This window comes from Thyridium curvatum (assembly GCF_004353045.1).
Source record: "Thyridium curvatum strain D216 chromosome Unknown NODE_28_length_411853_cov_82.906025, whole genome shotgun sequence".
Taxonomy (NCBI): Eukaryota; Fungi; Ascomycota; class Sordariomycetes; order Thyridiales; family Thyridiaceae; genus Thyridium; species Thyridium curvatum.
Window position 1 is genome coordinate 14,730 of NW_022156783.1, and position 22,804 is coordinate 37,533.

General features: G+C 57.0%; 7 protein-coding genes across 7 annotated transcripts; 4 read left to right on the top strand and 3 right to left on the bottom strand.

Annotated features, from left to right (window-relative positions):
* Nucleotides 1–25: 25 nt before the first annotated feature.
* On the top strand, nt 26–2,062 carry E0L32_005359 (uncharacterized protein; the record flags this gene model as incomplete). Its single annotated transcript, XM_031139872.1, has 1 exon — nt 26–2,062. One exon carries the CDS (start codon nt 26–28, stop codon nt 2,060–2,062), a length of 2,037 nt encoding a protein of 678 aa, XP_030996106.1.
* An 800-nt stretch (nt 2,063–2,862) lies between these two features.
* Nucleotides 2,863–3,906, bottom strand: E0L32_005360 (uncharacterized protein; the record flags this gene model as incomplete). The annotated part of the gene is made up of 1 exon (XM_031139873.1): nt 2,863–3,906. One exon carries the CDS (start codon nt 3,904–3,906, stop codon nt 2,863–2,865), a length of 1,044 nt encoding a protein of 347 aa, XP_030996107.1.
* A 1,292-nt stretch (nt 3,907–5,198) lies between these two features.
* Nucleotides 5,199–5,696, top strand: E0L32_005361 (uncharacterized protein; the record flags this gene model as incomplete). Its single annotated transcript, XM_031139874.1, has 1 exon — nt 5,199–5,696. One exon carries the CDS (start codon nt 5,199–5,201, stop codon nt 5,694–5,696), a length of 498 nt encoding a protein of 165 aa, XP_030996108.1.
* An 820-nt stretch (nt 5,697–6,516) lies between these two features.
* E0L32_005362 (uncharacterized protein) lies at nt 6,517–7,210 on the bottom strand (the record flags this gene model as incomplete). Its single annotated transcript, XM_031139875.1, has 2 exons — nt 6,517–6,941; nt 7,030–7,210. The coding sequence occupies 2 exons, from the start codon at nt 7,208–7,210 to the stop codon at nt 6,517–6,519; spliced, it is 606 nt and encodes a 201-aa protein (XP_030996109.1).
* A 3,501-nt stretch (nt 7,211–10,711) lies between these two features.
* E0L32_005363 (uncharacterized protein) lies at nt 10,712–12,094 on the top strand (the record flags this gene model as incomplete). The annotated part of the gene is made up of 5 exons (XM_031139876.1): nt 10,712–10,854; nt 10,988–11,598; nt 11,701–11,818; nt 11,901–12,029; nt 12,088–12,094. 5 exons carry the CDS (start codon nt 10,712–10,714, stop codon nt 12,092–12,094), a joined length of 1,008 nt encoding a protein of 335 aa, XP_030996110.1.
* Nucleotides 12,095–12,576: 482 nt separating this feature from the next.
* On the bottom strand, nt 12,577–16,896 carry E0L32_005364 (uncharacterized protein; the record flags this gene model as incomplete). Its single annotated transcript, XM_031139877.1, has 1 exon — nt 12,577–16,896. One exon carries the CDS (start codon nt 16,894–16,896, stop codon nt 12,577–12,579), a length of 4,320 nt encoding a protein of 1,439 aa, XP_030996111.1.
* A 2,670-nt stretch (nt 16,897–19,566) lies between these two features.
* Nucleotides 19,567–22,056, top strand: E0L32_005365 (uncharacterized protein; the record flags this gene model as incomplete). The annotated part of the gene is made up of 5 exons (XM_031139878.1): nt 19,567–19,606; nt 19,721–19,892; nt 19,970–20,355; nt 20,415–21,267; nt 21,339–22,056. 5 exons carry the CDS (start codon nt 19,567–19,569, stop codon nt 22,054–22,056), a joined length of 2,169 nt encoding a protein of 722 aa, XP_030996112.1.
* Nucleotides 22,057–22,804: the final 748 nt, after the last annotated feature.

Below are 22,804 nucleotides of genomic sequence, written 5' to 3' on the forward strand. Positions count from 1 at the left end.
AGAAGCCCCGATCATCTGATTCAAGATGACTTCCTCCGTATACTTCAAGTTCAAGTCCCAGAAGGAGCCGACGCGAGTCGAGTTTGACGGCACGGGCATATCAGTATTCGAGCTCAAGCGCGACATCATCACCAAGAGCGGTCTCGGAGATGGCACCGACTTTGATCTGGCCATCTACACCGATGACGGCAAAGAAGGTCAGTTCGCACAGACAACACCCGGGCGTGGCGACGCTTTGCTGACACCGCCTGTAGAGTACGACGATGACACGACCATCATCCCAAGATCCACGACCGTCATCGCCAGGCGGCTACCGCCCATGAAACCCGGAGCCGGTCGAGCTGCTCGCTATGTCTCGGGAAAGATGCCCGTCAACGCCAAGAACTCGTCGCGGAGAGAGGCAGCCACCAAGGCGACCGCGAAGACGACCTCGAATGCCATCGCCCAGATGAACAATGCCATGACCGAGGAAGAGAAGCTCGCGGCCATGTTCGCTGCGCAGTCGGAGCAGTGGTCTGCCCAGCAGGAAGAGATGGCTCAGTATGTTCCCTACCCCGGCACAAACAAGATCCGCAAGACTAACCTTCTCCTCCCCAGTCAAACGCCGGTCTTCAAGCCCGGCGCAAAGCGCCCCGCCAACGTCCCGGACCATGAGCCGCCAAACGGATACATCTGCTACAGGTGTGGTGAGAAGGGACATTGGATCCAGCTGTGCCCGACCAATGACAACCCGGAATTTGACAACCGGCCCCGAGTCAAAAGGACCACTGGCATCCCCAAGTCCTTCCTGAAGACCGTGGACAAGGCCACGGTGCTGGCGCAAGCGGCCGAGGACGACACCAAGGCTCCCTCCGGCATCATGGTCAACGCGGATGGTGACTTTGTTATCGCCGAGCCCGACAAGGCGGCGTGGGAAAAGTTCCAGGCCAAGACCAAGACCTCGGCTGACGCGCAAGAGTCGGCGGCGCTTGCAGACAAGGAATTGCGCGATAGGGGACTAGAGTGCCCCATCGACAAGAAATTGTTTATAGATCCAATGAAGACCCCTTGTTGTGAGAAGACGTATTGCAATGATTGCATCACCAACGCGCTCATCGAGAGCGACTTCGTCTGCCCCGGTTGCCAGACCGACGGCGTGCTAATAGATGACCTCAAGGCCGACGATGACGTCGTAAAGAAGATCGAGGAGTACCAGAAGGAGAAAGAGGAGGCCAGGAAAGCCGAGCAGGAGAAGCCCAAGAGCCCCGTCGCAGATAAGGCATCCCCTGTAGCCGAGACGGACACCAAGTCCAACGGCCAGCAGGAGAAGAGGGAGTCGGCAAAGTCGTCCAAATCACCCACACCTCCACCGGCATCGGCAGCGGCATCGGCCAAGTCACCGTCCGCAGAACCATCAGCAAAGCCCGCTGCCAACAACGCTACGGGCACCCCAGCAGCCACCGACGGCGACTCGCAATCATCAAAGAAGAGGCCTGCGGAAGAGCCCGCCGAGAACCCCAAAGTGCCCAAGGCGCCCAAGGCCATGCAGCAGCAGCAGCAGGAGGCCCAGCAGCAGCAGATGATGCAGCATATGATGAACAGCATGATGCCCGGCATGAACGGGATGGGCGGAATGCCCGGCATGCCCGGAATGCCCATGATGCCCTTTGGCGGCATGCCCATGATGAACAACTTCCCGCCCATGGGCATGCCCAACATGAACATGAACATGGGCATGATGAACCCCATGATGAACCCGATGATGGGCATGCCCAACTTTGGCAACAACGGCATGAACGGCGGCGGCGGCTTCGGCCCAGGAAACAACAACGGCATGGGTGGTGGCTGGGGCATGAGCGGCGGCGGTCCCCCTATGAACGGCGGCCCCATGAACGGCGGGTACAACCAGCAGTTCAACAACAACAACGGCGGCGGCGGCAACAAGATGATGGGCGGCAACTTTGGCCAGCAGGGAGGCGGTGGTGGCGCCGACGAGGAGGCCTACTTCCGCAAGCCGGTCAACCCGCACCGTCACCAGAACCGCCAGAAGCGCGTCCGGCCCAGCGACTACCGGGAGCTGTAGGGGCTGTGATTTCGTTTTTCCGCTCTTCACGAGAAATTATGGGAAGAGCAGGGAGGAAAGGGGGGGGGGATATGTTGGCAACATTACGAGGCGTTGCGGCTGTTTTCTTCTTTTTTTTTTTTTTCCATCCTGGTCGTCGGGATCATATCCGTCCTTTCTCCTTTGAGGGAGGGAGGGACGTAGCATCGGATTAGGCGTTTTGAGATTACACGAGGCCGTTGGCCTGTGGCATGGAGGCGTTGAATGACTGGTCATCTGGTTGGACTTTTTTTTTTTTTTTTTGCTGACGACACACTTCGGGGATGGAACGTCGTCGAGTGGACGGACAGCTCAGCGGTTGGAGCATTATCTACAACAGACAGACAAGGGAACAGCGGAATGGCATCGTGTTCCCTTCCTGGTGATTGCCCATGTTTATACCGGCGTACCGATCGCCAAGCAAGCATATTTTACTCCAGAAATACAATACAACAAGGCCTTTTTTTACTGGTCTGATGAAATTATTCTCTTTTTATTGCATTCATCTATGACAACGTGATATCCCGTGAAAACCACATGCATCATGCACCCAGTGTGATATCTAGCTAGGCTCTAACTAAACGAAGAGCGCCAATGCTCTTCTGTTCTTCAAGGGTCTCGGCTCCTCAACTCCCAAAGAAAATGTATACCGTCATCCCCAATCTTCTTCAAAGCCTCGCAAAGTAGGTTGTCCCCCTCTTGTCCCCCTTTCATCTTTATAAACTTCCTCCCCACCCCATATCCACAGGCACCACCAACCTTTTACAACCTCCAACGTCCCTTCACGCCGGCGGCACAAACGGCTTGACGAGCATCTCGCTGAACTTCTCGAGCCTCTCCTTGCCGCGCACCTCCTCGACGAGCAGGGGCATCTTGACGACGTTGAACTCGTCGTAGAGCTCCTCGATCTGGTCGAGGTACTTCTTCTGCATCTTGCGGCGGGCGTTGCACTGCTCGCAGGCGCTGCCGGCGCCCGGGTAGAGCAGCTGGTTGACGACGATGCAGTGCGTGTCGATGCCGTAGCTCGCGAGCTCCTGGATCATGCGCTCCGTCTCGTAGAGCGACAGGAACTCGGGGATGCAGACGCAGACGAAGGTGGTCAGGCTCTCGTCCTTGAACTGGGCGTTGACGTCGGCGATGGTCTCGCGCAGCGACTCGAGCTTCTCCATCATCTCGCCGAGGTTCTGGCCGTTGGGCAGGGCGCCCGAGGAGCCGAGGACGCCGTTGAGCAGGGGGCCGTACTGGGACGACAGCTGCGAGACCTTGGCGAGGGCCTTCTCGAGCACCGAGGGGAACTGCAGGAAGCGCAGGGTGTGGCCCGTGGGCGCCGTGTCGAAGATGATGGTCTCGTAGGACAGGGACTTGACCTGCTTGAGCACCTCGGCGAAGGACATGGCCTCGTCGATGCCCGGGATGGCAAAGGCGAGGTCCTGCATCATGCTGCCCATGCCGGCCATGGGGTCCTGGCCGCCGCCGCCGCCGCCGCCGCCCTCGTCGCCGCCCTGGCCGGCCAGCAGGTCCTGGATGGAGCCGTTAGGGTCGATCTCCATGGCGCTGAGGTTGTCGAACCCCTCGACGAGGCGGGCCTCCTTGCCGAACTTTTGCGAGAAGGCGTCGGAGAGGTTGTGGGCCGGGTCGGTGGAGATGAGCAGGACGGAGCGGCGGACCCTGGCCAGCTGGATGGCGAGGGAGCACGAGGTGGTGGTCTTGCCGACGCCGCCCTTGCCGCCGACGAAGATCCAGCGCAGGGAGCGCTGGTCGAGGATGGACTGCAGGGTGGGCTCGAGGGCGTCCGGGTCGTCGGCGTTGATGACGGCGGACGACATTATGTGTGTTTTGTTTGATCTGGATGGGGGTGGGTGGTTGTGGTTGGATGGATGGTGGTGCGGCGGTGGGATGCGGTGCGGTGCGGTGCGGGTTTCTTCCGACACTTTCTGGTGGAGGGGAGGACAGAGGGTTGAGATGATGCGAACCCGTACAAGGAGAGGACTGTCGAGGCGCCGTAGAGAGTGGAATGTTGAACGATTGTCCTTTGTCGCGATCCAAAACGTGTTCGGCCCGTGTGGCGGCAGCTTCTGGAAGCTTTTCGAATGTGGTCGCAGGAGCGTTATCTTAGTGGCCCGCCGCCAGTATCAGCCAGAGAGCGAGACAGAGAGACGTCACCGGCCCAGGGGACTTTTGGTGGCCACTCTTGGCGGGCTCAGGCGGGGTATTCGACTCGAGCCAGGCCGAGTTACAGGGTCTAGATCAGCGGCTGAGACTCTTGCCTCTTTTTCGTCTTGTACATGCATGACTGTTCTACCTAAGTACCTAAGGTAGGTAGTTTACAGCTTCCAAGTGAGACCAGCTAGCTGTAAAACTCCGACAAAGCTCCAGCTTGTCACGAACTTCCCAGCTCTTGCGTACGCAGCTGGCTGTGCCTCATCGCTCAGCTGTAGTAGTTACGTCCCTCGTGAGGAATAGGAAGAGCGGGGGCGGGGCAGACGAGCATCACGCCCGTCCTTGTCCTATCAAGGTTTGCCTGCCTTGGGAGAGGTGGGAGAGCTACTTATAGACAGCCTTGGACAAGCAACCCTTCTCAGCCCCCTTTAGGTTGCACACCCCATCCACCAGCCTGACAAGACGAGGCAGTGCTGTTGTTGTGCAGCAGTCTGTTAACCCGGTCTGTTGGTCGGCCCCCAAATCCTGTCACGCCCTACCTATGATAGCTACCTGGTAGCTCTGCTGCCGATCTCCCAGCTCGCTTGCTCAAAAGAGGCATCAGCCGCAACAAAAAAAAGGGACGCTTGCGAATCTCACTTGCTTTCTTCCCTCCTTTGTTTGTGCCAAGCTTGCCTTGCTAGGACTTTTACAAGCACAAGCTGTAGCGGGCCTTCGATCCTGAGGATACCTATCTCAGAACTTCTAGGACCTCACTCAACTCTGGGGACTTTTCTACCAACTATCTCATCTTCCCCCACTCACTCACTCACTCATTCCCCGCTCATTCAACTTCTCACCCTGATCGCCTTCTCAGTACACTCTCCTCCCAATCCGCAACTCTTGAACCACCACCACCACCACCACCACCACCACTACCACCCTTAAGACACCCTCAACCCTCCCAAAAAAAGAAAAAATGTCCGCCCCAGCAGCCCAAGACCGCATCACCTGCCACGTCCTCGACACGACCGCAGGCCGCCCCGCCCGCGGCCTCCGCGTCCGCCTCGAGCTGCAGGCCCCCGCCGCCGCCGGCACCACCACCGCGGCCTCGCACCACGGCCAGTCCGCCCAGCCCAGCCGCACCTTCGAGTCGCAGACCGACGACGACGGCCGCGTGCGCACCTGGCTCCCTTACTCGTCGTCCAACGCGTCGGGCGAGGTGCCCGTCTACACGCTCGAGGACGTGCTGGGCACCGCCGAGGGCGAGGCCGGCGCCGCCGCCGAGGGGTCGTCGACCACGACGACGACCACAACGACGTGGACCCTGCGCTTCGACACCGAGGGCTACTTTGGCGGGCCGGACGAGACCTTCTTCCCCGAGGCGGCCGTCACCTTCCGCGTCGCGCCGGGCCAGCACTACCATGTCCCGCTGCTGCTGAGTCCGTACAGCTACACTACCTACCGTGGGAGCTGAGGGGTTGCATGTGTGCACTGGTGGGAAGGGATTGATGAGAGATGACGAGAGGGACCCGGTTGGGAGAGAGAGAGAGAGGCATGGCAGGCGGATGAACTTGGGGAGTTGGTTGTGGGGAGGACTCTTATCAACGTCTCACGGCCATGCATATAATTTATTTCATTGTGGCATGTGTGCAGCATTTCACATACGACGGATTCGCGCACTACAAGACAGACATGGAGCGGAAACTCTAGCAGAATGAAAATCAAACAAGATCCGTTTCTGAAACTTCTTTTTCTCTTCATATTTCCTTTTTGTTCTTCTACATTCTCCTTAAAAATAAAAGGAAAGCTCTCTAGAATGCCGGGTCGCGAAAAACACGTCCCGTCCAGCAGGACTGGCCTTCCCCCTCTGCCTGATCGATCCAGACGGGGGTTAAGGTTGCCAACACTTTTCCTGAGCAAAAGGTGAACAGCAATCATTGCTGCCACCGACGTGCTATTGTCTTGGGGAATTCGTTAAAGTCGTAATAGTGAATGTCCCTCCCTTGAAAACTCCTTGCTGGATAATTAATAAAACAGTTCGAACCGTCGTGTTTCGCGTATTTCCCATCGCTGGTGATGATTCCCATCTTGTATCCCAGAACCAAAAGCAAAAAGCAAAAAAGAACAAAAAAAGACCGTAAACATCCCATCTGGAGGGATGGGGAGGTGTTGTTGTTACAGAAAAAAAAAGAGTCCCTGTCGTAGATCTGCACCGCTAGGAAACCATGCAGGCCTGCAAACCCGGACCTCTTTTTAAGACGCAGGAGGCTCGATGGGGGAGAGCAGCACCTGTTTTATTTTGAGCTCATCTTGAGCTTGCCGAGCACGCCCCTCCGCTTCGGCGAGCCGGGCGAGTCCTCCGAGGTCCGCACCTGCTTCGCCGCGGGCGGGTAGTCGTCGTCGCCGTTGAGCGACGACGAGGCGCGGCCGACGCTCCCGTCCTGGGTCACGACCTGGCCGAGCAAGGGGTCGCTCTTGTCGAGGGCCGGCGGCGGCGACTCGCCCTCCTCGCTCTCGACCAGGGCGGCCGTGGAGCCGCTGTACATCTGCGCGACGCCCGGGGCGATCTTGCCGTGGCTGACGACCGCCCTCCTGCTGCTCTTGGAGAGGAAGGACCGCCTCGACCGGTGGAAGACCTTGGCCACGGAGATGTCGTCGGCCGTGATGCAGGCGTCTGGCGACAGGTTCGCCTCCGGGTGGGGGAGCGTGGTGTTCCGGTCTTTGTTTCAAAACACAAGCAACAATGTCAGCCCGGACGGCTCTCCCACACCGGGAAAAATTACCAACGGAACTTTTTGGATGCTTACCGCCGTTGAAGGGCTCTGGGAAGCCGGTATCCCGGCTCCCAGGACGGCTGCTCACCGTCGACGTCGGGGACTGGGGGAACGAGGTGGTCATGACGATGGCGTGGTCGCTGTTCTGCTGCTGCTGCTGCTGTTCGCTGCTGGACCAGCTCTGGGAAGGGCTGAGGAAGCGAGGTCTGCGCATTGCGAAGTTTAGTACCGCCATTCGGTCTTTTTTTTCTCTTCAGCTGAAATCACACAAAGTAGCCAAGTATGTATAGCGTCCCTTGGCTCCCTTTCTCCGCAACGCAACGGTTCCGTGCCGCGCTCACTGACGTTGATGCCAAGAGGTTCCCACTCGGAAATCGGCAAGGCCGACGGGGGGGCTGAGGAGGTGGCACGCTGCGGAGAGAGACGATCTGTGTGGACGGACGGGCGTGAAATAGGAACTGGAAGGAGAAGAAGAAGAGAAAAAGTAGTAAACAGCAGGATGGAAGGAGACACACGAGGGTTTTGAATAGCTGGCGAGGAGACGCAACCCGATAAGGAGGATCTGCGAGATAGAAGAATAAAAAGAGACCAAAGCTTCTGGGGCAGCCCCCCTTGCCGATGTGCGTGCATATACGGCAAACGGCGAGTGTTTGTGAAGCGAGATGAGAGAGTATTTGGACCGAGACTTTTCGGCCGGGGCAGTCCCCAGCGGACTGAGGAGTTTAGTCTCTTGCAAAGACTAAATAAATAAAGAAACAAATACCCCCAAATAGAACTATCTGATGGGGGGGGGGGCACTGAACTGTCAATGCTTCTCTTCCGTCCCGGCAACTTGTATCCGGGTTTGAGAGTGCGGGTGGTTTAGGCTGGAGGAGAGCCTTGTGTCTCCGAAATGCTGCGCCGAGAGGTGACGAGTGGACGAGGGCGAATTGTTGAGGCGTCGGGCGGAGCTGAGATGCGTTGCGTGGACTTTTGGACTTTGGGCTTACCTGCACTGAGTTCCGGTGGGGAGAGGCCAGAGCTTTGCTGTCTTGGCTGGGCTGAGGGTGGACCAGGGCCGGGGTTTGTGTGGATGGGGGCTCTGGCAGGCCGGGGCGGGATTCGAGAGCAAGTTACAGACAAGCGCGCGGTATGGCCGAAGGAACGGGACGAGCACGATGTCTCGTTCTTGGGAAGATTATTTATGGGATGGTCGAAACCGGTGCGGGCAGCCAGGCTGAGAGTAACTATGGCTCAGGGTTTGCCGGATGCGTAGTTAATCGTGTGTGTGTTGGACTGTTGGTGTTTGATGTTGGTTTGGTCTAAGTTGGACGAGTTGTCAAGGAAGAAGCCGTAGATCTCCGATCAAGCAAGAGGGCGGTCAAGACCCTATTTAAAGATTGGCTTTTCCTTTTTCTAATTCCGGGGGCCTCAAGGCAGAGACCGGCAGGTGAGTGAGGCCTTTTGTGCTCCGCTCCCTCGAGTATGGTACTTCTGCCGGTGCCGTATGCAGTCATGCAGGTGTATCAGAGGCCAGACAGACCTGCACCACTGGTTGGTCAGCGTCAGCCGGATCAAGTGTCTTCCAGGCCCGACCTTACAGTCTCCCCCCTCTCCGTACGATCTGGCCATTCACGGACGGACAGGGTTGGCCGAGTTGGGCAGAGAGGGGTCTTGCAGGTACGGACGGGCCTGCGCTACAGTAGCCTCCGGCAAGCGCCTACGGAGTAGGTAGCTAGAAGGATGGATGATTGCCTGCAGCAGCAGGATCTGGGGATCTTTGGCAGGTCGACGGTGGATGGGTGGTGGTGAGTTATTACGTCGAAAAGGCCCAAGTCCTGTCAGCACCCCTGCCTCGTTTATTAGCCACACTCGCACCAAGTTACGGAGTAGTATTAGTGACGCGGCCGCCTGGACAATACAAGTAGTAGCAGCTTTGAGCGTGTAGTAGCGTCAGTGGCGGTGGCCAGATCAACTGCGTCAGTATCCTGTTGCCTCTTCCCCGTTCTTCGGTTTTTTTCTAGGGGCACACTATTCGGAGCACTATTATTCGTACGTTTTGGCACCGGAGCATGGGTGTACGGACTGACCAGTCAGAGGCCAGCCCCAACCCCAACCACACGACGATCGGGGGCACAAGTCGACGTCAGTGACTCTCCACGGGGACGAAGCCGGGCCACTGCCCCGCCCGCCAGTCCCTGCCAGATGGAAACCCCAAAGGACCCCTAGAGCTGAAATTCTTCCAGAGCTTTTCCCATTTCCGCCCAGGATCGACACCTCTGCTCTCAAGCAAAGAACAGGCAAAGTCCCGTGGCCCTAAAACAGGGGAAAATCCCAGACGGACGGGCGAAAGCGGGTTCGGCCTTGGAGTTGACTAGTTAGTGTAGTTCTAAGTGCCGTCTCGTACAGTGACACAGTGGCTTAAAAGGGGGGGACGGGATGCCAAGAATGCCTCCCGGCAAACCGGCTCGTGGGCACTGAAGCCACCTGTGACTGACCTGGCGTGCCAGTGACGCAAGCGCAAGGTGTTCTGTGGCTGCGTGAGGAGGATCGGGAGACGGACACCACCTTTGGGGAGTCACACCCAAGCTGATGCTGACGCAGTAACTGTACGGAGTAGGTAATGATGGAGGATTCCGCCGTTACTCAGCAGGAGTGCCTCCTCGGTGCGTGGATGCTCAACTCGAACCACCCAGTGAGGAGCGGTGATCAGGGCACGCTCGAGGCACGCAACCTGATCGCTGTCGTGTTTGCGTGTTTTCCCTCCACGCAGAACTTGTGACAAGACGTCTGACCCTCACAGTGCCTCGGCAGCTGGATGAAGCAAGCAGTGGATCAGATCTGGAGAGAAATGCCTGCTGCCCATGCGGGTTGCATCAAGCGCGGTACCTAGCGGGGTCGCCCCGTCCATCATTCGTCGGCGAGACCGTTCGACCCAATCTCGACGGAAAATCGGCAGCAGGTTCACACTCCTGGCGACCGTACAGTACGCGTCGCCGAGAGAAGGAAAAAAAAAAGAGGGGGCTTATTCGCCGTGCCAAGCCCCGAGCAGTCGGAGCAAGCTCGGCTACCTATTGTGATCATCGCGAGGCTGCACGGGTGCCATCTAGCGAGGGGAGAAGGCTACCAAGGCTACTTGAAGTGGCAGGCAGAGTGGTCAAAGGTGGTGTGGTGTGGTGTGGTGTGTGGTGTGGTGGTGATTCGAGAGCAAAGAGCAAAGAGCCACACACATGACAAGCTTTCAGTATGAGTTGTGCACCACCACACACTCATTGCACACTCAGGGACTCGCTATACACCACTCCTCCTCATCCTCTGCACACTGATATGTATACAAGATCCTATCGTGAGATTGGTTCAAGTATATTGGTCCCCTAATACATCTTCATTCTTCAAACCACTCCCTCAAGGGCACAGAAAGTGATGCTGCTTTTTGTGTTCGCCAAGTCTTCCAAATGCGTAGTATCCCAATTGCCAAATTGCGGGGTTTCACATGTGACGGGCGACGGGACGGGACGATGCCGATAACTTCAATGACGTCTGCTGGTGAGTTGAGGTAGGCGCAAAACCTCAAAGAACTCCAAATCCATACCACAAGGCCCGGCAGCAGTAGCAATTGATTTGCGAACCGCTTTGTTTTTCGAAGACTGCGAGTCCACGAGAGCCTTGCAAGTCCTACGCAGTCGCCAGTACCCAAACTGACACCCCCAGTTGCCCATCCCGCGCCTCCCGGACAATGGCCGCCTCAGTCCAGGAGACGACCGACCTCAGCAAGCAGTATGACACGCCCATGGGCCTCGCCCACACCACGATGCAGGCCCTCAAGGACCGCATCAAGCTGCACTACGACCTCGCCAGCGACTACTACCTGAGCCTGTGGTAACGTCATGCCCCTTTGCTTCTTCCCTTCCCCATCCATCCACTCATCCGTCCATCCATCCAAGCAACCCTACCAAACCAACCTACTACCAACGGCCCAGATACCCAAACTGACAAAAACACCAAACCCCAGGGGCGAGCACATCCACCACGGCTACTGGCCCACCGACGAGTCCAAGGCCGCCGAGTCCAAGGAGCAGGCCCAGCTCAACCTCATCCGCCTGCTCCTCGACGTCTCTCGCGCCGAGCTCGGCGAGGGCAGCCGCGTGCTCGACGTCGGCTGCGGCGTCGGCGGCACCTCGCGCCACCTGGCCTCGGCCCTCGGCTGCGCCGTCACGGGCATCACCATCTCCTCCCGCCAGGTCGAGATCGCGACGCGCCTGACCAAGACCGCCGCCGCCTCCGCCTCCGCCTCCGCCACTACTACTCCTTCCGCCGCCCAAGAGGTCGCCCCGGACGCCGAGGGCTTCTACGCCCTCGGCAAGGGCAGGGTCAAGTTCGTCGAGCTCGACGCCGAGAAGATGGGCGAGTACTTCGGCGACGGCGACGGCGACGGCGACGTCGGCAGCAAGTTCGACGCCGTGTGGATCAGCGAGGCCCTGAGCCACTTCCCCGACAAGGCCCTCTTCTTCCGCAACGCCCGGGCCGTCCTCCGCGACGGCGGCAGGCTCGTGCTGGCCGACTGGTTCAAGGCCGAGGGGCTCGGGGACAAGGAGTTTGCCGACGACATCAAGCCTATTGAAGGTGAGTGAAGGGGGGAGGAGACGAGCTGGCAGTCTCTAGATCGAAATGGAGTTCGAAGGAGAAAAAGACTTGTTGATTGGTTGCTAATGGCTCATGCAAAAGATGGCATGCTCCTCCCGCCGCTGTGCACGCAGGCGCAGTACGTCCAGATGGCCAGAGACGCCGGTCTCGAACCCCTGGCCGAGCCCAAGGACATCAGCAAGGATGTCAGCAAGACGTGGTGAGTTGACTATCTACTTTCTATACGGCTTCTGCCGGAGCAGATCATGACATCTGACCTCTGGACTAACAACAAACACTAGGGACATCTCCTGGTCTCTGGTGCAGAACCCGTCATTGTGGGCGTTTGCCTTCAGCCAGGGCCGCGACGGCATTGCCTTCCTGCAGGCCTTCAGGGCCATGAGGAGAGGCTATGCCAACGGGAGTTTCAGGTATGCTGTGATGGCGTTTCAGAAATGAATGCCAGATAGTACAACACGCCTATTGTAGAGAGTAAGAACAGCCACAAGGCCACACGTATGGTCACGAATGACCCATGTGTTTATGTATTGAGGGGAGCAAAGAAATTTGATATCAGTAGCCCTCAATTCAGCTTGGCAATCCATCAAGTGATACAATGTTTTGGTTTTATTACATTTAGTATTATAGTACACTCGGAAATCCTTTACTGACGAGGAGAATATGACAATTCTCCCTATCCACCCCTGCACTGTCCTGGTGCTCTCTTCACGCAAAGCACTACTGTTACACGGCAAACACCTTTTTCCTCTCTTCATACCCGTCATATCATAAAATCCGTTCATGGTAGTCACCCAGACAAATCAAAACAACTCAAGTGAACCCCCAAACCTAGACAGCCGTAACCACGGTCTCTGCAGGCAGGTCCAAAGGTTCTAATCGCATTCCCATAGCCCGTAACGCCGCCGCCGCCTTCTGCTAGGGAGCAAGAAGGGGGAGGGCTCAAAAGATGCAAACGGCTCAGTCGTGGCGAAACGTGCACTTGTCTCCCTTGGCGCACTTGTTCTGCCTCCAGAAAGTGCACGGCTTCGTGCCGATCAGGTTCCGGTTGATGCCGCGGAGGTGGCTCGGGATCGAGGGGTCCTGCGAGTCCCTGGCCTCGCGCGCCTGCTTGGCCTCTCGAGCCTCCCGGGCGTGGTGCTTGCCCTGCTGGCCCTGGCCGCGGCCGCCGCTGCCCGAGTCGCGCGAGTCTGGCTGCTCGCGTTGCTGCTTGTACTCGTTGCCAAAGTTCTTGGACTGCTGCTGCTGCTGGCCTGGAATGGGACCATCTGGAGGCGGTGCGACGGCCTGCTGCTGCGTAGGAGTGCCAGCAGCATGCTGGCCGGCGGCCCATTGGGCAAAAGCGGCCAAGTAGGCTTGCTGGGCAGGATCATTGGTGTTCGGTACGGGCATCGCTGGCTGACCGGGATACTGGATTTGGCCTTGCGGGACACCCGAACCCAGACTAGCCAAAAGAGCCTGAACCTGAGGATCGTTGCTGGGGTCTGGCTGCGGTGGAGCCAGAGCTGCTGGAGCAGCATATGCATTCTGAGCGCCCGTTCCAGCGAGTGTCGCCATAAGTGCCTGAAGCTGAGCATTGGCATCGCCTCCGGCTTGCTGCTGAGCCGCGGATACCTGTGCAGCCTGGGCTTGCTGGTTGTAGTACGGGGCATAGGCCTGATCATAAGGCAGCTGTACCTGAGTCGTCGGAGGCTGTGGGATTGCGTAGCCGAGCTTGGAATAGTACTCGACCATAGCCGCATAATCAGCTGGCGAAGCAGCCGCCGGAACGGCTGACGGAGCATGCAGGGCCTGCTTGCGCTCCTGTTCACGATTGTATCCTTCGTACCACTCCTTGACACGCGCCGGGTCGGTGATATAAGAGGGTGGCTCCGTGGCAGGGAATGGCTGGCCCTTCAACTGGGCAGCAACAGTCTCTACACCATCCGCAGCAGCCTGAACGGCTGGGTCGGGATAATCGTGACGACGGATCGTTCTGGAATTGTTAGGGTCGTACGGCTTAGAGGTGGTCCACTTCTTGACTCTATCAGACTGCAGAAGCGACAAGACCTCTTCGGATCTCTTGGCGGATGGCCATGGGAAGAAGGGCTTGCCGCTATGGCCAGTAGACCCCTGAGGACCAGTGCCGAGTCCTCTCGCAGCTCCACCCATCTGTCGGCTCTCTGCTCGCTGGAGCGCGTTGTGTGATGCCCAGGAGCTGCCCAACCTTTGGTTCTCCGTCCACCGTTGATGGAATTCGTAATACCTGGGGTCGTTTGTCGGTAGATGCACGCCGGGTGGAGGCTTCGGCTGCTGAGGGTCGTTGTAGGATTGGGCCGGCGATTTAGGAGTGGGCGGGATGTCCGAAGCTGCTGTGTAGACGACCATGAGAACATTGTTCTCGCGATCCTGCATTTCCTTCTGCTGCTGAGTTCGAATTGGCAAAGTACCGCCGCGCGTGATGTAGTTCTTCTCGCGCTTCTCTGCAGGCAATGATGATAGATCAAAAGGAGTGGGGGCGACCCAAGGCGTATATAGAATGTCGTCATCCTCCTCCTCATCGTCGTCCACGTCCATGCCTCCCTGTTTCAGGCTCTGCTTGAGCACCATGCCCTCGGACCGGTCGTCGCGAGCGTCACGGATCATGTTGTCCTCTCTGCCTTCGTCCTCCTCGATGTCCTTCTGGAAGACACGGACCTGTGTCAACTCGTCGCCTTCTTTCCAGCTGACTCGCAAATGGCGCCGCTTCTCCTTGCGGAGCCGCTTCTCTTTCTCCTCAGGCGTCTCGAATTTCTCGGGCACTGCCTCGGGTGTCGTTGAAGCAGCTGGTTGCTTCTTGGGCATGGAGATCTCTTGAAGGAGGGCGCCCAACTTCGAGGATGAAGACGGCTCTGCTCTAGACACTACCGGTTTCTTGACCTTTGTCGCCTCAGCCTTGAGCGGGTCGCGTTTGGTGGCGACCAACTTGGACACGTCAGTCTTGGAAAGAACTCCGGACTTGGGTGCTGCGGTCTTTGAAGGCTCGGCCTTTTCGGTTTTTAGCCCGTCAGTCTTAGCTGCCGGTTTGACTGCAGGCCTGGTCTTCCCGGGAAGAAGCGCGCTTCCACTCCAGGGCTTGGCGGGGGCGACTGTGTGTTGGGTCACGGTAGACGCATTCTTTGTAGGTGAGGCCTTCGAAGGCGCTTGCGCTGCGCCATTTGCAGGATCCGCAGCGAACTTCTTTGAGGCTCGGGCGTCAGGCTCGTCCTCGCGGGGCCGCTTGGATGACGCAGTGTCGGAGGGTATCCGTGAAGCCGGCCTGGCAGCCTTGGAAGCTGTCCCGTTCTCCGTAGACGTGTCGGAGCTAGCTACAGATGACTTAGATGCGGGATGAGTGGCGCCTTGCTGGGAGGAGCTGCGGGCCATGTCGGTCTTGTCGTCCCTTTTGACTGCCTTATGGACACTCTTGACCAGCCTCTTGACCTCGTCATCCCCCTTTTCCATCAGCCGCTTCTCAAGCCGAGGAAACTTGACCTTCTCCAGAATGTCTTGGTGCAAAGAGCATCGGGACAACAACCGCAGTACAGCTTTCGGCAACTCCCCCGAGAGATCGGCGGTTTTGGGCAGATTATGGAGGCTGAAAACCAAGTTGGAAATCAGAGGGTTGTTTCCTCCAAGATTGACCAGCACTTGGTCGTCGCCTTTCTCCTCCGCCGCCTCGACTGCTCTTAACAACCGCTGTTGATTTGGACTCAATACATTCGGATCCTTGGTCTCAGGCTCAGCTTTGATATCTTCGCGAATCTTCTTGATGAAATCGCCAAAGGCTTTGACGGCTGCGCCGACACTCTTCTTGTCCTTGGCAGCCTCTGCATCGAGATACACTATACCAATCGCATCCCAGGCGGCTGCCTCGACTGGGTCACTAGGACGGGTGGCGCTGCGAACTTCTTCAACTTCGGATTCATAATCGGACTCATCGGCCTCTGGCGATGCGTCTTTGCCAGCTTGACCCCAGCCCTTCAAACCATACGCTTTCCAAGGCACGGTCTTGCCTTGTTGCTTAAACTGTTGAATCAATTGCGCCTTCAGGGCGTCTCGGTTTTCGGGGTGTTCGGTCGCCTCGTCTGTATAAGTCTTGATCAATTCGCAAGCCAGAGGCTGTTTCTGGCCGAGATGGGCACGTCCCAGATTTCGAGACATATCGAGTTGAACCATGGGCATGTCAGGAACCTTGACAGGCTCTGCCATCCTTGGAGAGCCGACGACAAGATACGGGACACCAGGAAACAGCTCTTCTTCCTGAGCCCTAGACCGCGACTTGACCAAATCTTCGACTACCCGAGGTGGACCGTCGATGACTTGTGCTGCCCGGGCCGATGGCTTGGCGCTGGGCTGAAGTGGCATCCCATTTGAGGCTGCTCCTATGACCTGCTGTGCGGAAACAAGAGGCTGCTGGGGATGTCCCTGGGCTTGTGCCATCTGCTGGGGTGGCAGTGAGCTCACCTGTTGCGGGGTTCGATTCGAGGCCGGTGCCAGAGGCTGAGCATTACTCGGAGAAGCCGAAGACTGAACTCGAGCCTCTTGGATTCCAAAGGAATGGAACGGAGCCCCGAAGTGGCCTTGGTCAGGCTGGTGGGAATACTGGGCTGGCTGGCTGGTCTGATGGTACGTGTCGTATGGCACGCCCTGGGGTTGTTGCAATGCAGGAGCGATTTGTGGCTGCGCATTCATCTTGCCGTGTTGGTTCTGAGGAATGGAGTGGGACATGCGGTGGTCGCCGTGTTCGTAAGCCACAAATTGGTGTTGGAGGAATTGGTCCGGCTGACCAGCTTGCTGAGGATGAGATTGCTGATACGGTTGGGATGGTTGCTGTTGTCCCACGAAACTCAAGCCTGCTGGGTTGACTTGACTGATCGTGGTCTGATGACTGGGGTTGGGGTGTTGTGCCTGAGGGGGCTGGGCGCTGAAGTTGTTGCTATAGTCGTGGAATTGAGCTGGCTGACCCATATCGTTGAACATGCCGCCATATTGTGAGTTTTGAAACTGAGGCGGCGATTGACCGGGTGCCTGATTCTGAAACGCCGCTTGCTGCTCATAGCCAGCATTGGCATAGTCGTTTGTGAAGCCATGGTTCACGCCGGAGGTGGTGTATTGGGGTTGGAAGGCCGGGTTCGTGGACTCCCAGAGGTTCGCCTGAGTAAAGTTGGAGAAGTTCTCCTCGCCGTGCGCATGTCCTTGCAGGGTCTCGTTGGTGCCGGCAGCTGCACCATAGTCCTCGACATAGAACTGGCCGAAGCCCTGATTATTGTGTTGGTCCATCTTGCTGTGCTGGCTGGTAGGCCACGATGGGTGTCACGTGATATGCACTCTTGGTTGGCTCGGTCCTGGTAGGTACAGCTTCGTGCAGACTTAGCGCGATGCAATTAATGAAGGTCAGGATTGAAGAAGGCTCCTGTACCTCTTCATCAAGTCAACGCTGGAAAGACCAGTACAGCCTCAGGGGCTGACAGAACCGGAAGTCGTCCTTGGACTCGAGCACGATACTGTGATTGGTCTCTCACCCGAAATACAGATGACCAGGTGCCTGACGCCTCTGCGGCTGTCTGCACAAGATAACAGCGATGACCCCGGTTGTTGCAAGTCGAAAGGAGAGACAGGCACAAGTATGAATTTAGGCGTGGTGCTGCCCCGCTTTGTGCATCAGAAAGGCACTAGTCCGAGGTGAGAAAGAGCTGCTTGAACCTAAAAAAACAAGCCAATCAGTTGTCAGAACAGATGCAAGAAAAAGTGTGTAATGCCATGGTGGTGTCTGGTGTGGGTGGACAGCAGGACCGTCCAAAAGGAAGGAAGAGTGAAGAGCCGGCATCACAGTAACAAAGGCATCCTGGTGGAAAAGTCGAGCCAAGCCCTGGCAGCTTGAAGATGTCTCTGCTGCAACTCGTGGCTATTGACAAAGCTTTGGAGTTGATGTGTCCCGTCTGCGAATTGAATTGGACGTTGGCGAGTCGTCGAGGTGCATCCATCGAGTGGCAGTGGGTGCTGGGTTTTGTTTGGGGTTTGGGTTTGAAGCTGCTGGCTCAACCAGGCAAAGCAAATGGTGGCAACAGACAGGTCTCCGACAGTCAGTCGCCCAACTTCCCAACACGCATGCTTTCAATCAATGATTTCTCAAGAAAGAAAGCCTTCGGAGAATGGGGACGCCCGAATGCTCAATGTGCCTTGGCAACCAAGGCCGCACACCTGTTGTAGTTCCAGATAGGCCATGTCCAGGTCTGCACCCACCCCGCTGACCCAAGATCGATCGCCCATCGCATTCCCTTTTTTATGGCGGGAGCTGCTGCGTAAAGACACAGCAAAGCCATGCAAGGTTCCAAGCGACAGCATCAGCGATCATACAAACGAATGCGACCAGTAACCAATTATCAGGGCGGGTTTTAGGTGACCCTTTGGTGTCATTTGCTTCCCTTATTCGGGAGGATGCATTTACCCCCGACGCTGGGGCTAGGCCAGGCCTGAAGATGATGGATATGCGCTGAGATTTGCTGTTGTGCATGCGTGACTTGTCTTGCCATGGAAGATGGCTCGCCATCCCCTTCTGGTATCAACCTTGCCAATTTATGGATGGCATCTCCGGGTCGATCCACACAAGGTGGCCTGCTGGCTGCAACGGGACCACCAAGATACAGAGGATTGCAACATGGCTCTTAGATGTTCATGTGTGTATGTGTATGTGTATGTCAAGTATGTGAACGGGGGTGTGGGAAGGGGCGTGGGAAGGGGGAGCGAGGTTTTGCATACATACCCTCAGGCCCAAATGTGTGCCCTCGTCAACCTATCCTTCGTCTGGCGGTGCAGGGGAACCTTCATGATCCCATTCCCTTGACTAACAGCCCGAATTCATGATATGTTACGGAAAAGAGCAGGCCTGGTTCGAAGGAGAAGGGGGGAGTCGATGTTTGCTGGTCGAACGCGACGAGGGATGATGACTCGTGACAAAGAGATTGACCGCTCTCCGTGTCGAGGATGAAGGAGACACGATCACAATTAGAACGATTAGGACCCTCGTCTATGTCAAAGAAAAGGCTCGGAGATGCGCGCAGAATTGAGATAAGGCTGTTCTATGTTGTTGATCAAGTTGAATGGAAAGTGAGGTGGTGGAAAAGAGGAAAGATAATGCGGACTGGAGGTGTGGAGAGGAGGGAGACACGACACTGCTGGTCACGGGAAGCCGCAAGAAAAGAGGGAAGGTTGGTGTGCTTGGTGGCTCTTGTTTCGTGAATCAGCTGCCTGCAAATTGGTGGTCTAGCAGGTGCAGACTGCACTAAAAGCAACAAGCGCCACAGCGACTTTGCGCTTTGGTGGCAAGGGCTGCTGGCAACCTTGGAACTATCACACAGAAGCTTACCGCCGCAATAGGCTTAGCGTCTCAGCTCTGGTTGGAAGTCAGCCAGCCGTGGGGGTGTGCAGGGAGGCCGACCTCGAAGCCGCGCTGTAAATGGCCTGGAATCCCCCTAATCCCACTGTGGCACTCCAGGCGTGTGGCACCTGAACACTACATAGGAGGTACCTACCTACAGTGGGTCTGACGTGTCTTTTACAGAGCACCTGCGTCGATAGCTCTGCAAGATACGTACCGCGATTGCTAGACCAACCAAGGTGTCATGGTGGATAGGTGTTCCTGTCGCAGAGCTTCCGCCAGACCTCAACTCGCTTGCTTGCCTGGGCCTTTACGCCAAGTGTCGACATCTCTTGTGCACATACACCTCGTCGCACTGCTGGTGCTATAGCTCTAACGCCCGGCGATTCACTCAAGCTTTCAGCACGTCTTCTCAGACATCATCAAGCTTCCTCATCCAACCGGTGGACTGTGCCTTCGTCCCCCCTCTGAGCGAACCCCAACAACTATACCAACCGTAGGGTAGTAGCCATCACGAAAGCCGATAGTCAAGTCTAAAAGGTTCCTGGGGCGCCCGGGTTGATCTTTGAACCATGGCGACACGGGGGAACTCCCTGCGCGATCGCCAGATCCGTCAGTCTGCACCATCGTAGTGCCTCTACCATCCTTGGGACCTGCCACTGACGAAGGAGTACTGCATAGATTCCCTGAAGAAGATACTGAACTTGAACGCGACCAACGATCAAGCCGAGAATGACGACTCCCAGAGCAACGGATTCTTGCCATCATCAGCCCCAATCCTGAACAGTAATGGGGATCCCATATGGAAGGTCTTGGTCTTCGACGACCTGGGTCGAGATGTCATCAGCAGTGTTCTGCGGGTGAGTGATCTGCGGTCAATGGGTGTGACTATGCACATGTGAGTATCTGCCACCTTGCGCTTGCCCAGATCCAACTTACTCGGCCGGGATCGCTGACTCTGGTGGCTGTGGATAGGCACATCAACTCTGCCCGGCACCCCATCTCAGATGTCCCTGTCGTGTATCTCTTGGAGCCCACGGCCAAGAACCTTCAAGGAATCACGGCCGATCTGCAAAAGGGTCTCTACTCACCCGCCTACATCAACTTCCTCTCTTCAATCCCTCGACCGCTTCTCGAGGACTTTGCCACAGAGACTGCTGCAGCCGGCACCTCGGAGCAGATAGCCCAGCTATTCGACCAGTACCTGAACTTTGTCGTCGCTGAACCTGATTTGTTCAACTTGGGCATGCAGAAGGAGCACACCTACTGGGCACTCAACAGTGCCAAGACAAACGATGAGGAGCTGGACCATGTGATTGACCGCATTGTCAGCGGCTTGTTCAGTGTCATTGTCACTATGGGTAGGCGCTCCTGACACCGATCGTCATCTATGTGACAGGCCAGCTAACTTGCTGTGCAGGTGTCATCCCTATTATCCGGTGTCCCAAAGGTGCTGCCGCAGAGATGATCTCGGCCAAGCTTGATCGCAAGCTTCGAGATCATATCCTCAACTCCAAAGACAACCTCTTCTCCTCATCAAGCAATCGGCCCGCGTCATCTGCGGCAGGCGCGCCTCAATCCCGGCCGGTCCTGGTCATCTTGGACCGCAACGTGGATCTGATTCCCATGCTGTCACACTCGTGGACTTACCAATCCCTCGTGCACGATGTTCTCAACATGAAGCTGAATCGCATCACCATTGAGACCCCCGTAGACGAGACCAATCCCGCCAGGGGCACTACCAAGAAGGCCTATGACCTGACGAGCCACGACTTCTTCTGGCAGCGCAACGCTGGACTTCCCTTCCCTCAGGTGGCTGAAGACATCGACGCCGAATTATCAAAGTACAAGGAAGAGGCGTCAGCAATTACCAAGAAAACTGGAGTATCAGATATTGAAGACCTGCAAAACGATACCAGCGCCAGCGCCCAACATCTCAAGGCAGCGATAACATTGCTGCCGGAGCTGAGGGAGCGCAAGGCAACCTTGGACATGCACATGAACATTCTAGCTGCCCTGCTCAACGGCATCAAGAACCGGCAATTGGACAACTACTTTCAGCTCGAGGAGAATGTCGCCAAGCAGACAAAGGCCCAGATGCTCGAACTACTCAAGGACCAGACAAAGGGCAACCAGCCCTTGGACAAGCTCCGGCTGTTTATCATCTGGTTCCTGAGCACAGAGCAAGATGTGTCCAAAGCGGAGTGGACCAGCTTTGAGGAGGCGCTCACGGCGGCTGGCGTGGACAGCACCTGCCTCTCGTACATCAGACAGTAAGAAATCATCCTACCCCTCAAAAGTAAACTTGTTCTTTGAACGGCCCGAACTAATGCGCATGAATAAGAGTCCGCGCCACCACCAAGATGACGCAGCTCACCACCATCTCGGCCGCCAACCCGCAGCAGCCGACGGGCGACATCTTCCACCGTTTCTCCAACATCTCGTCGCGGCTCACGGACCGCCTCAAGGAGTCCGGGGTGCCCACGGGCGCCCTCTCGGCCAACCTCGACTCGCTCATCGGCGGCATCAAGAACTTTTTGCCCGCGAACCGCGACCTGACCATCACCAAGATCGTCGAGTCCATCATGGACCCCTCGGCCGCCTCGAGCTCCGCCATCGCCAAGACGGAGCACTACCTCTACTTCGACCCGCGCTCCGCCAACGCGCGGGGCACCATGCCCCCGCCCAGCGCCCTCCGCGCCGCCGGAGCGGGCTCGCCCGCCCCGGGAGCCATGGCCGGGTCGGGAGGGTCTGCCGCGGGCGGGATCGGCGCGGGTGGCGGTGGTGGCGCCGGCGGCGGCGGCACGGGCGCCAGCTTCGGCCAGCGGCGGCAGGGGTTCTCCGAGGCCGTCGTGTTCACCGTCGGCGGCGGCAGCATGGACGAGTACGGCAACCTGCAGGAGTGGGTGGCGAGGACGAGCGGCGGCGGCGGCGGCGGCGGCGGCGGCGCCTCGGGCGACAGGGCGCCCAAGAGGAGGGTCGTGTACGGCAGCACCGAGATGGTCAACGCCGGCGAGTTCATCGCCGAGGAGCTCGAGAAGCTGGGGCGCGAGATCTCGTAAGGGGATTGGAGGCTCGGGCTCGGGGGAGATAAGGAGTGGAGCAGAAGTGGTTCTCAAGTCAGGATGGACTGCTGTTGGAAGCTCTGCTCGGGAAGGAAAAGGGGGGAATGAATCCTCGGGCAAAAGACCGGGGGCAAAGAACAAGACGGAAAGGGAAAATGACAACTTGCCATTTTGCAACAACAGTTTGATTGTCAAATTAAAGAGCGCCGCCATGCTAGCAGTCCTTGTTGCGGGCCGTCTTAATACTATACGATCTCGATGGTACTGTCTTGTCGTGTTGCGTCGTAGAATGTGATACAAGAATTACTTTCAAAGGCTTTTCTCATTATAGACAGTATGCAACAATTTCAAGGTGTGTCACATCAGAGAGACACTTATACTCTCTGCATGGCATAGTATTGTTTTTAAAGCTAGCTATCTTAATGGTTTCAATCCTTGTACTCCTCATGAAAAACGTTATATGCTGGGGAAAAAAAGCAGCGTAGGTAGCAGCACAGAAACTAAATCTTCGATACGAGCTGAAACTCTTCTTTCCATGCATACTAGCGTAAAGGGGACAGACAGCATGATGAAACAAGAAAACTGCAAAATAGAACGGGTATTCGAATCTCTTTCGGCAAGACAAGACATAATAAAAAACAATGTGACTCCTGCAAGAAGAAGAAGAGGGGAAACTCCCTTGCGTCAAGAGCATCAAGCCCACACCGCAGCGCAAAACGAAGTCCTTGTCCTCCCTCATCATCAT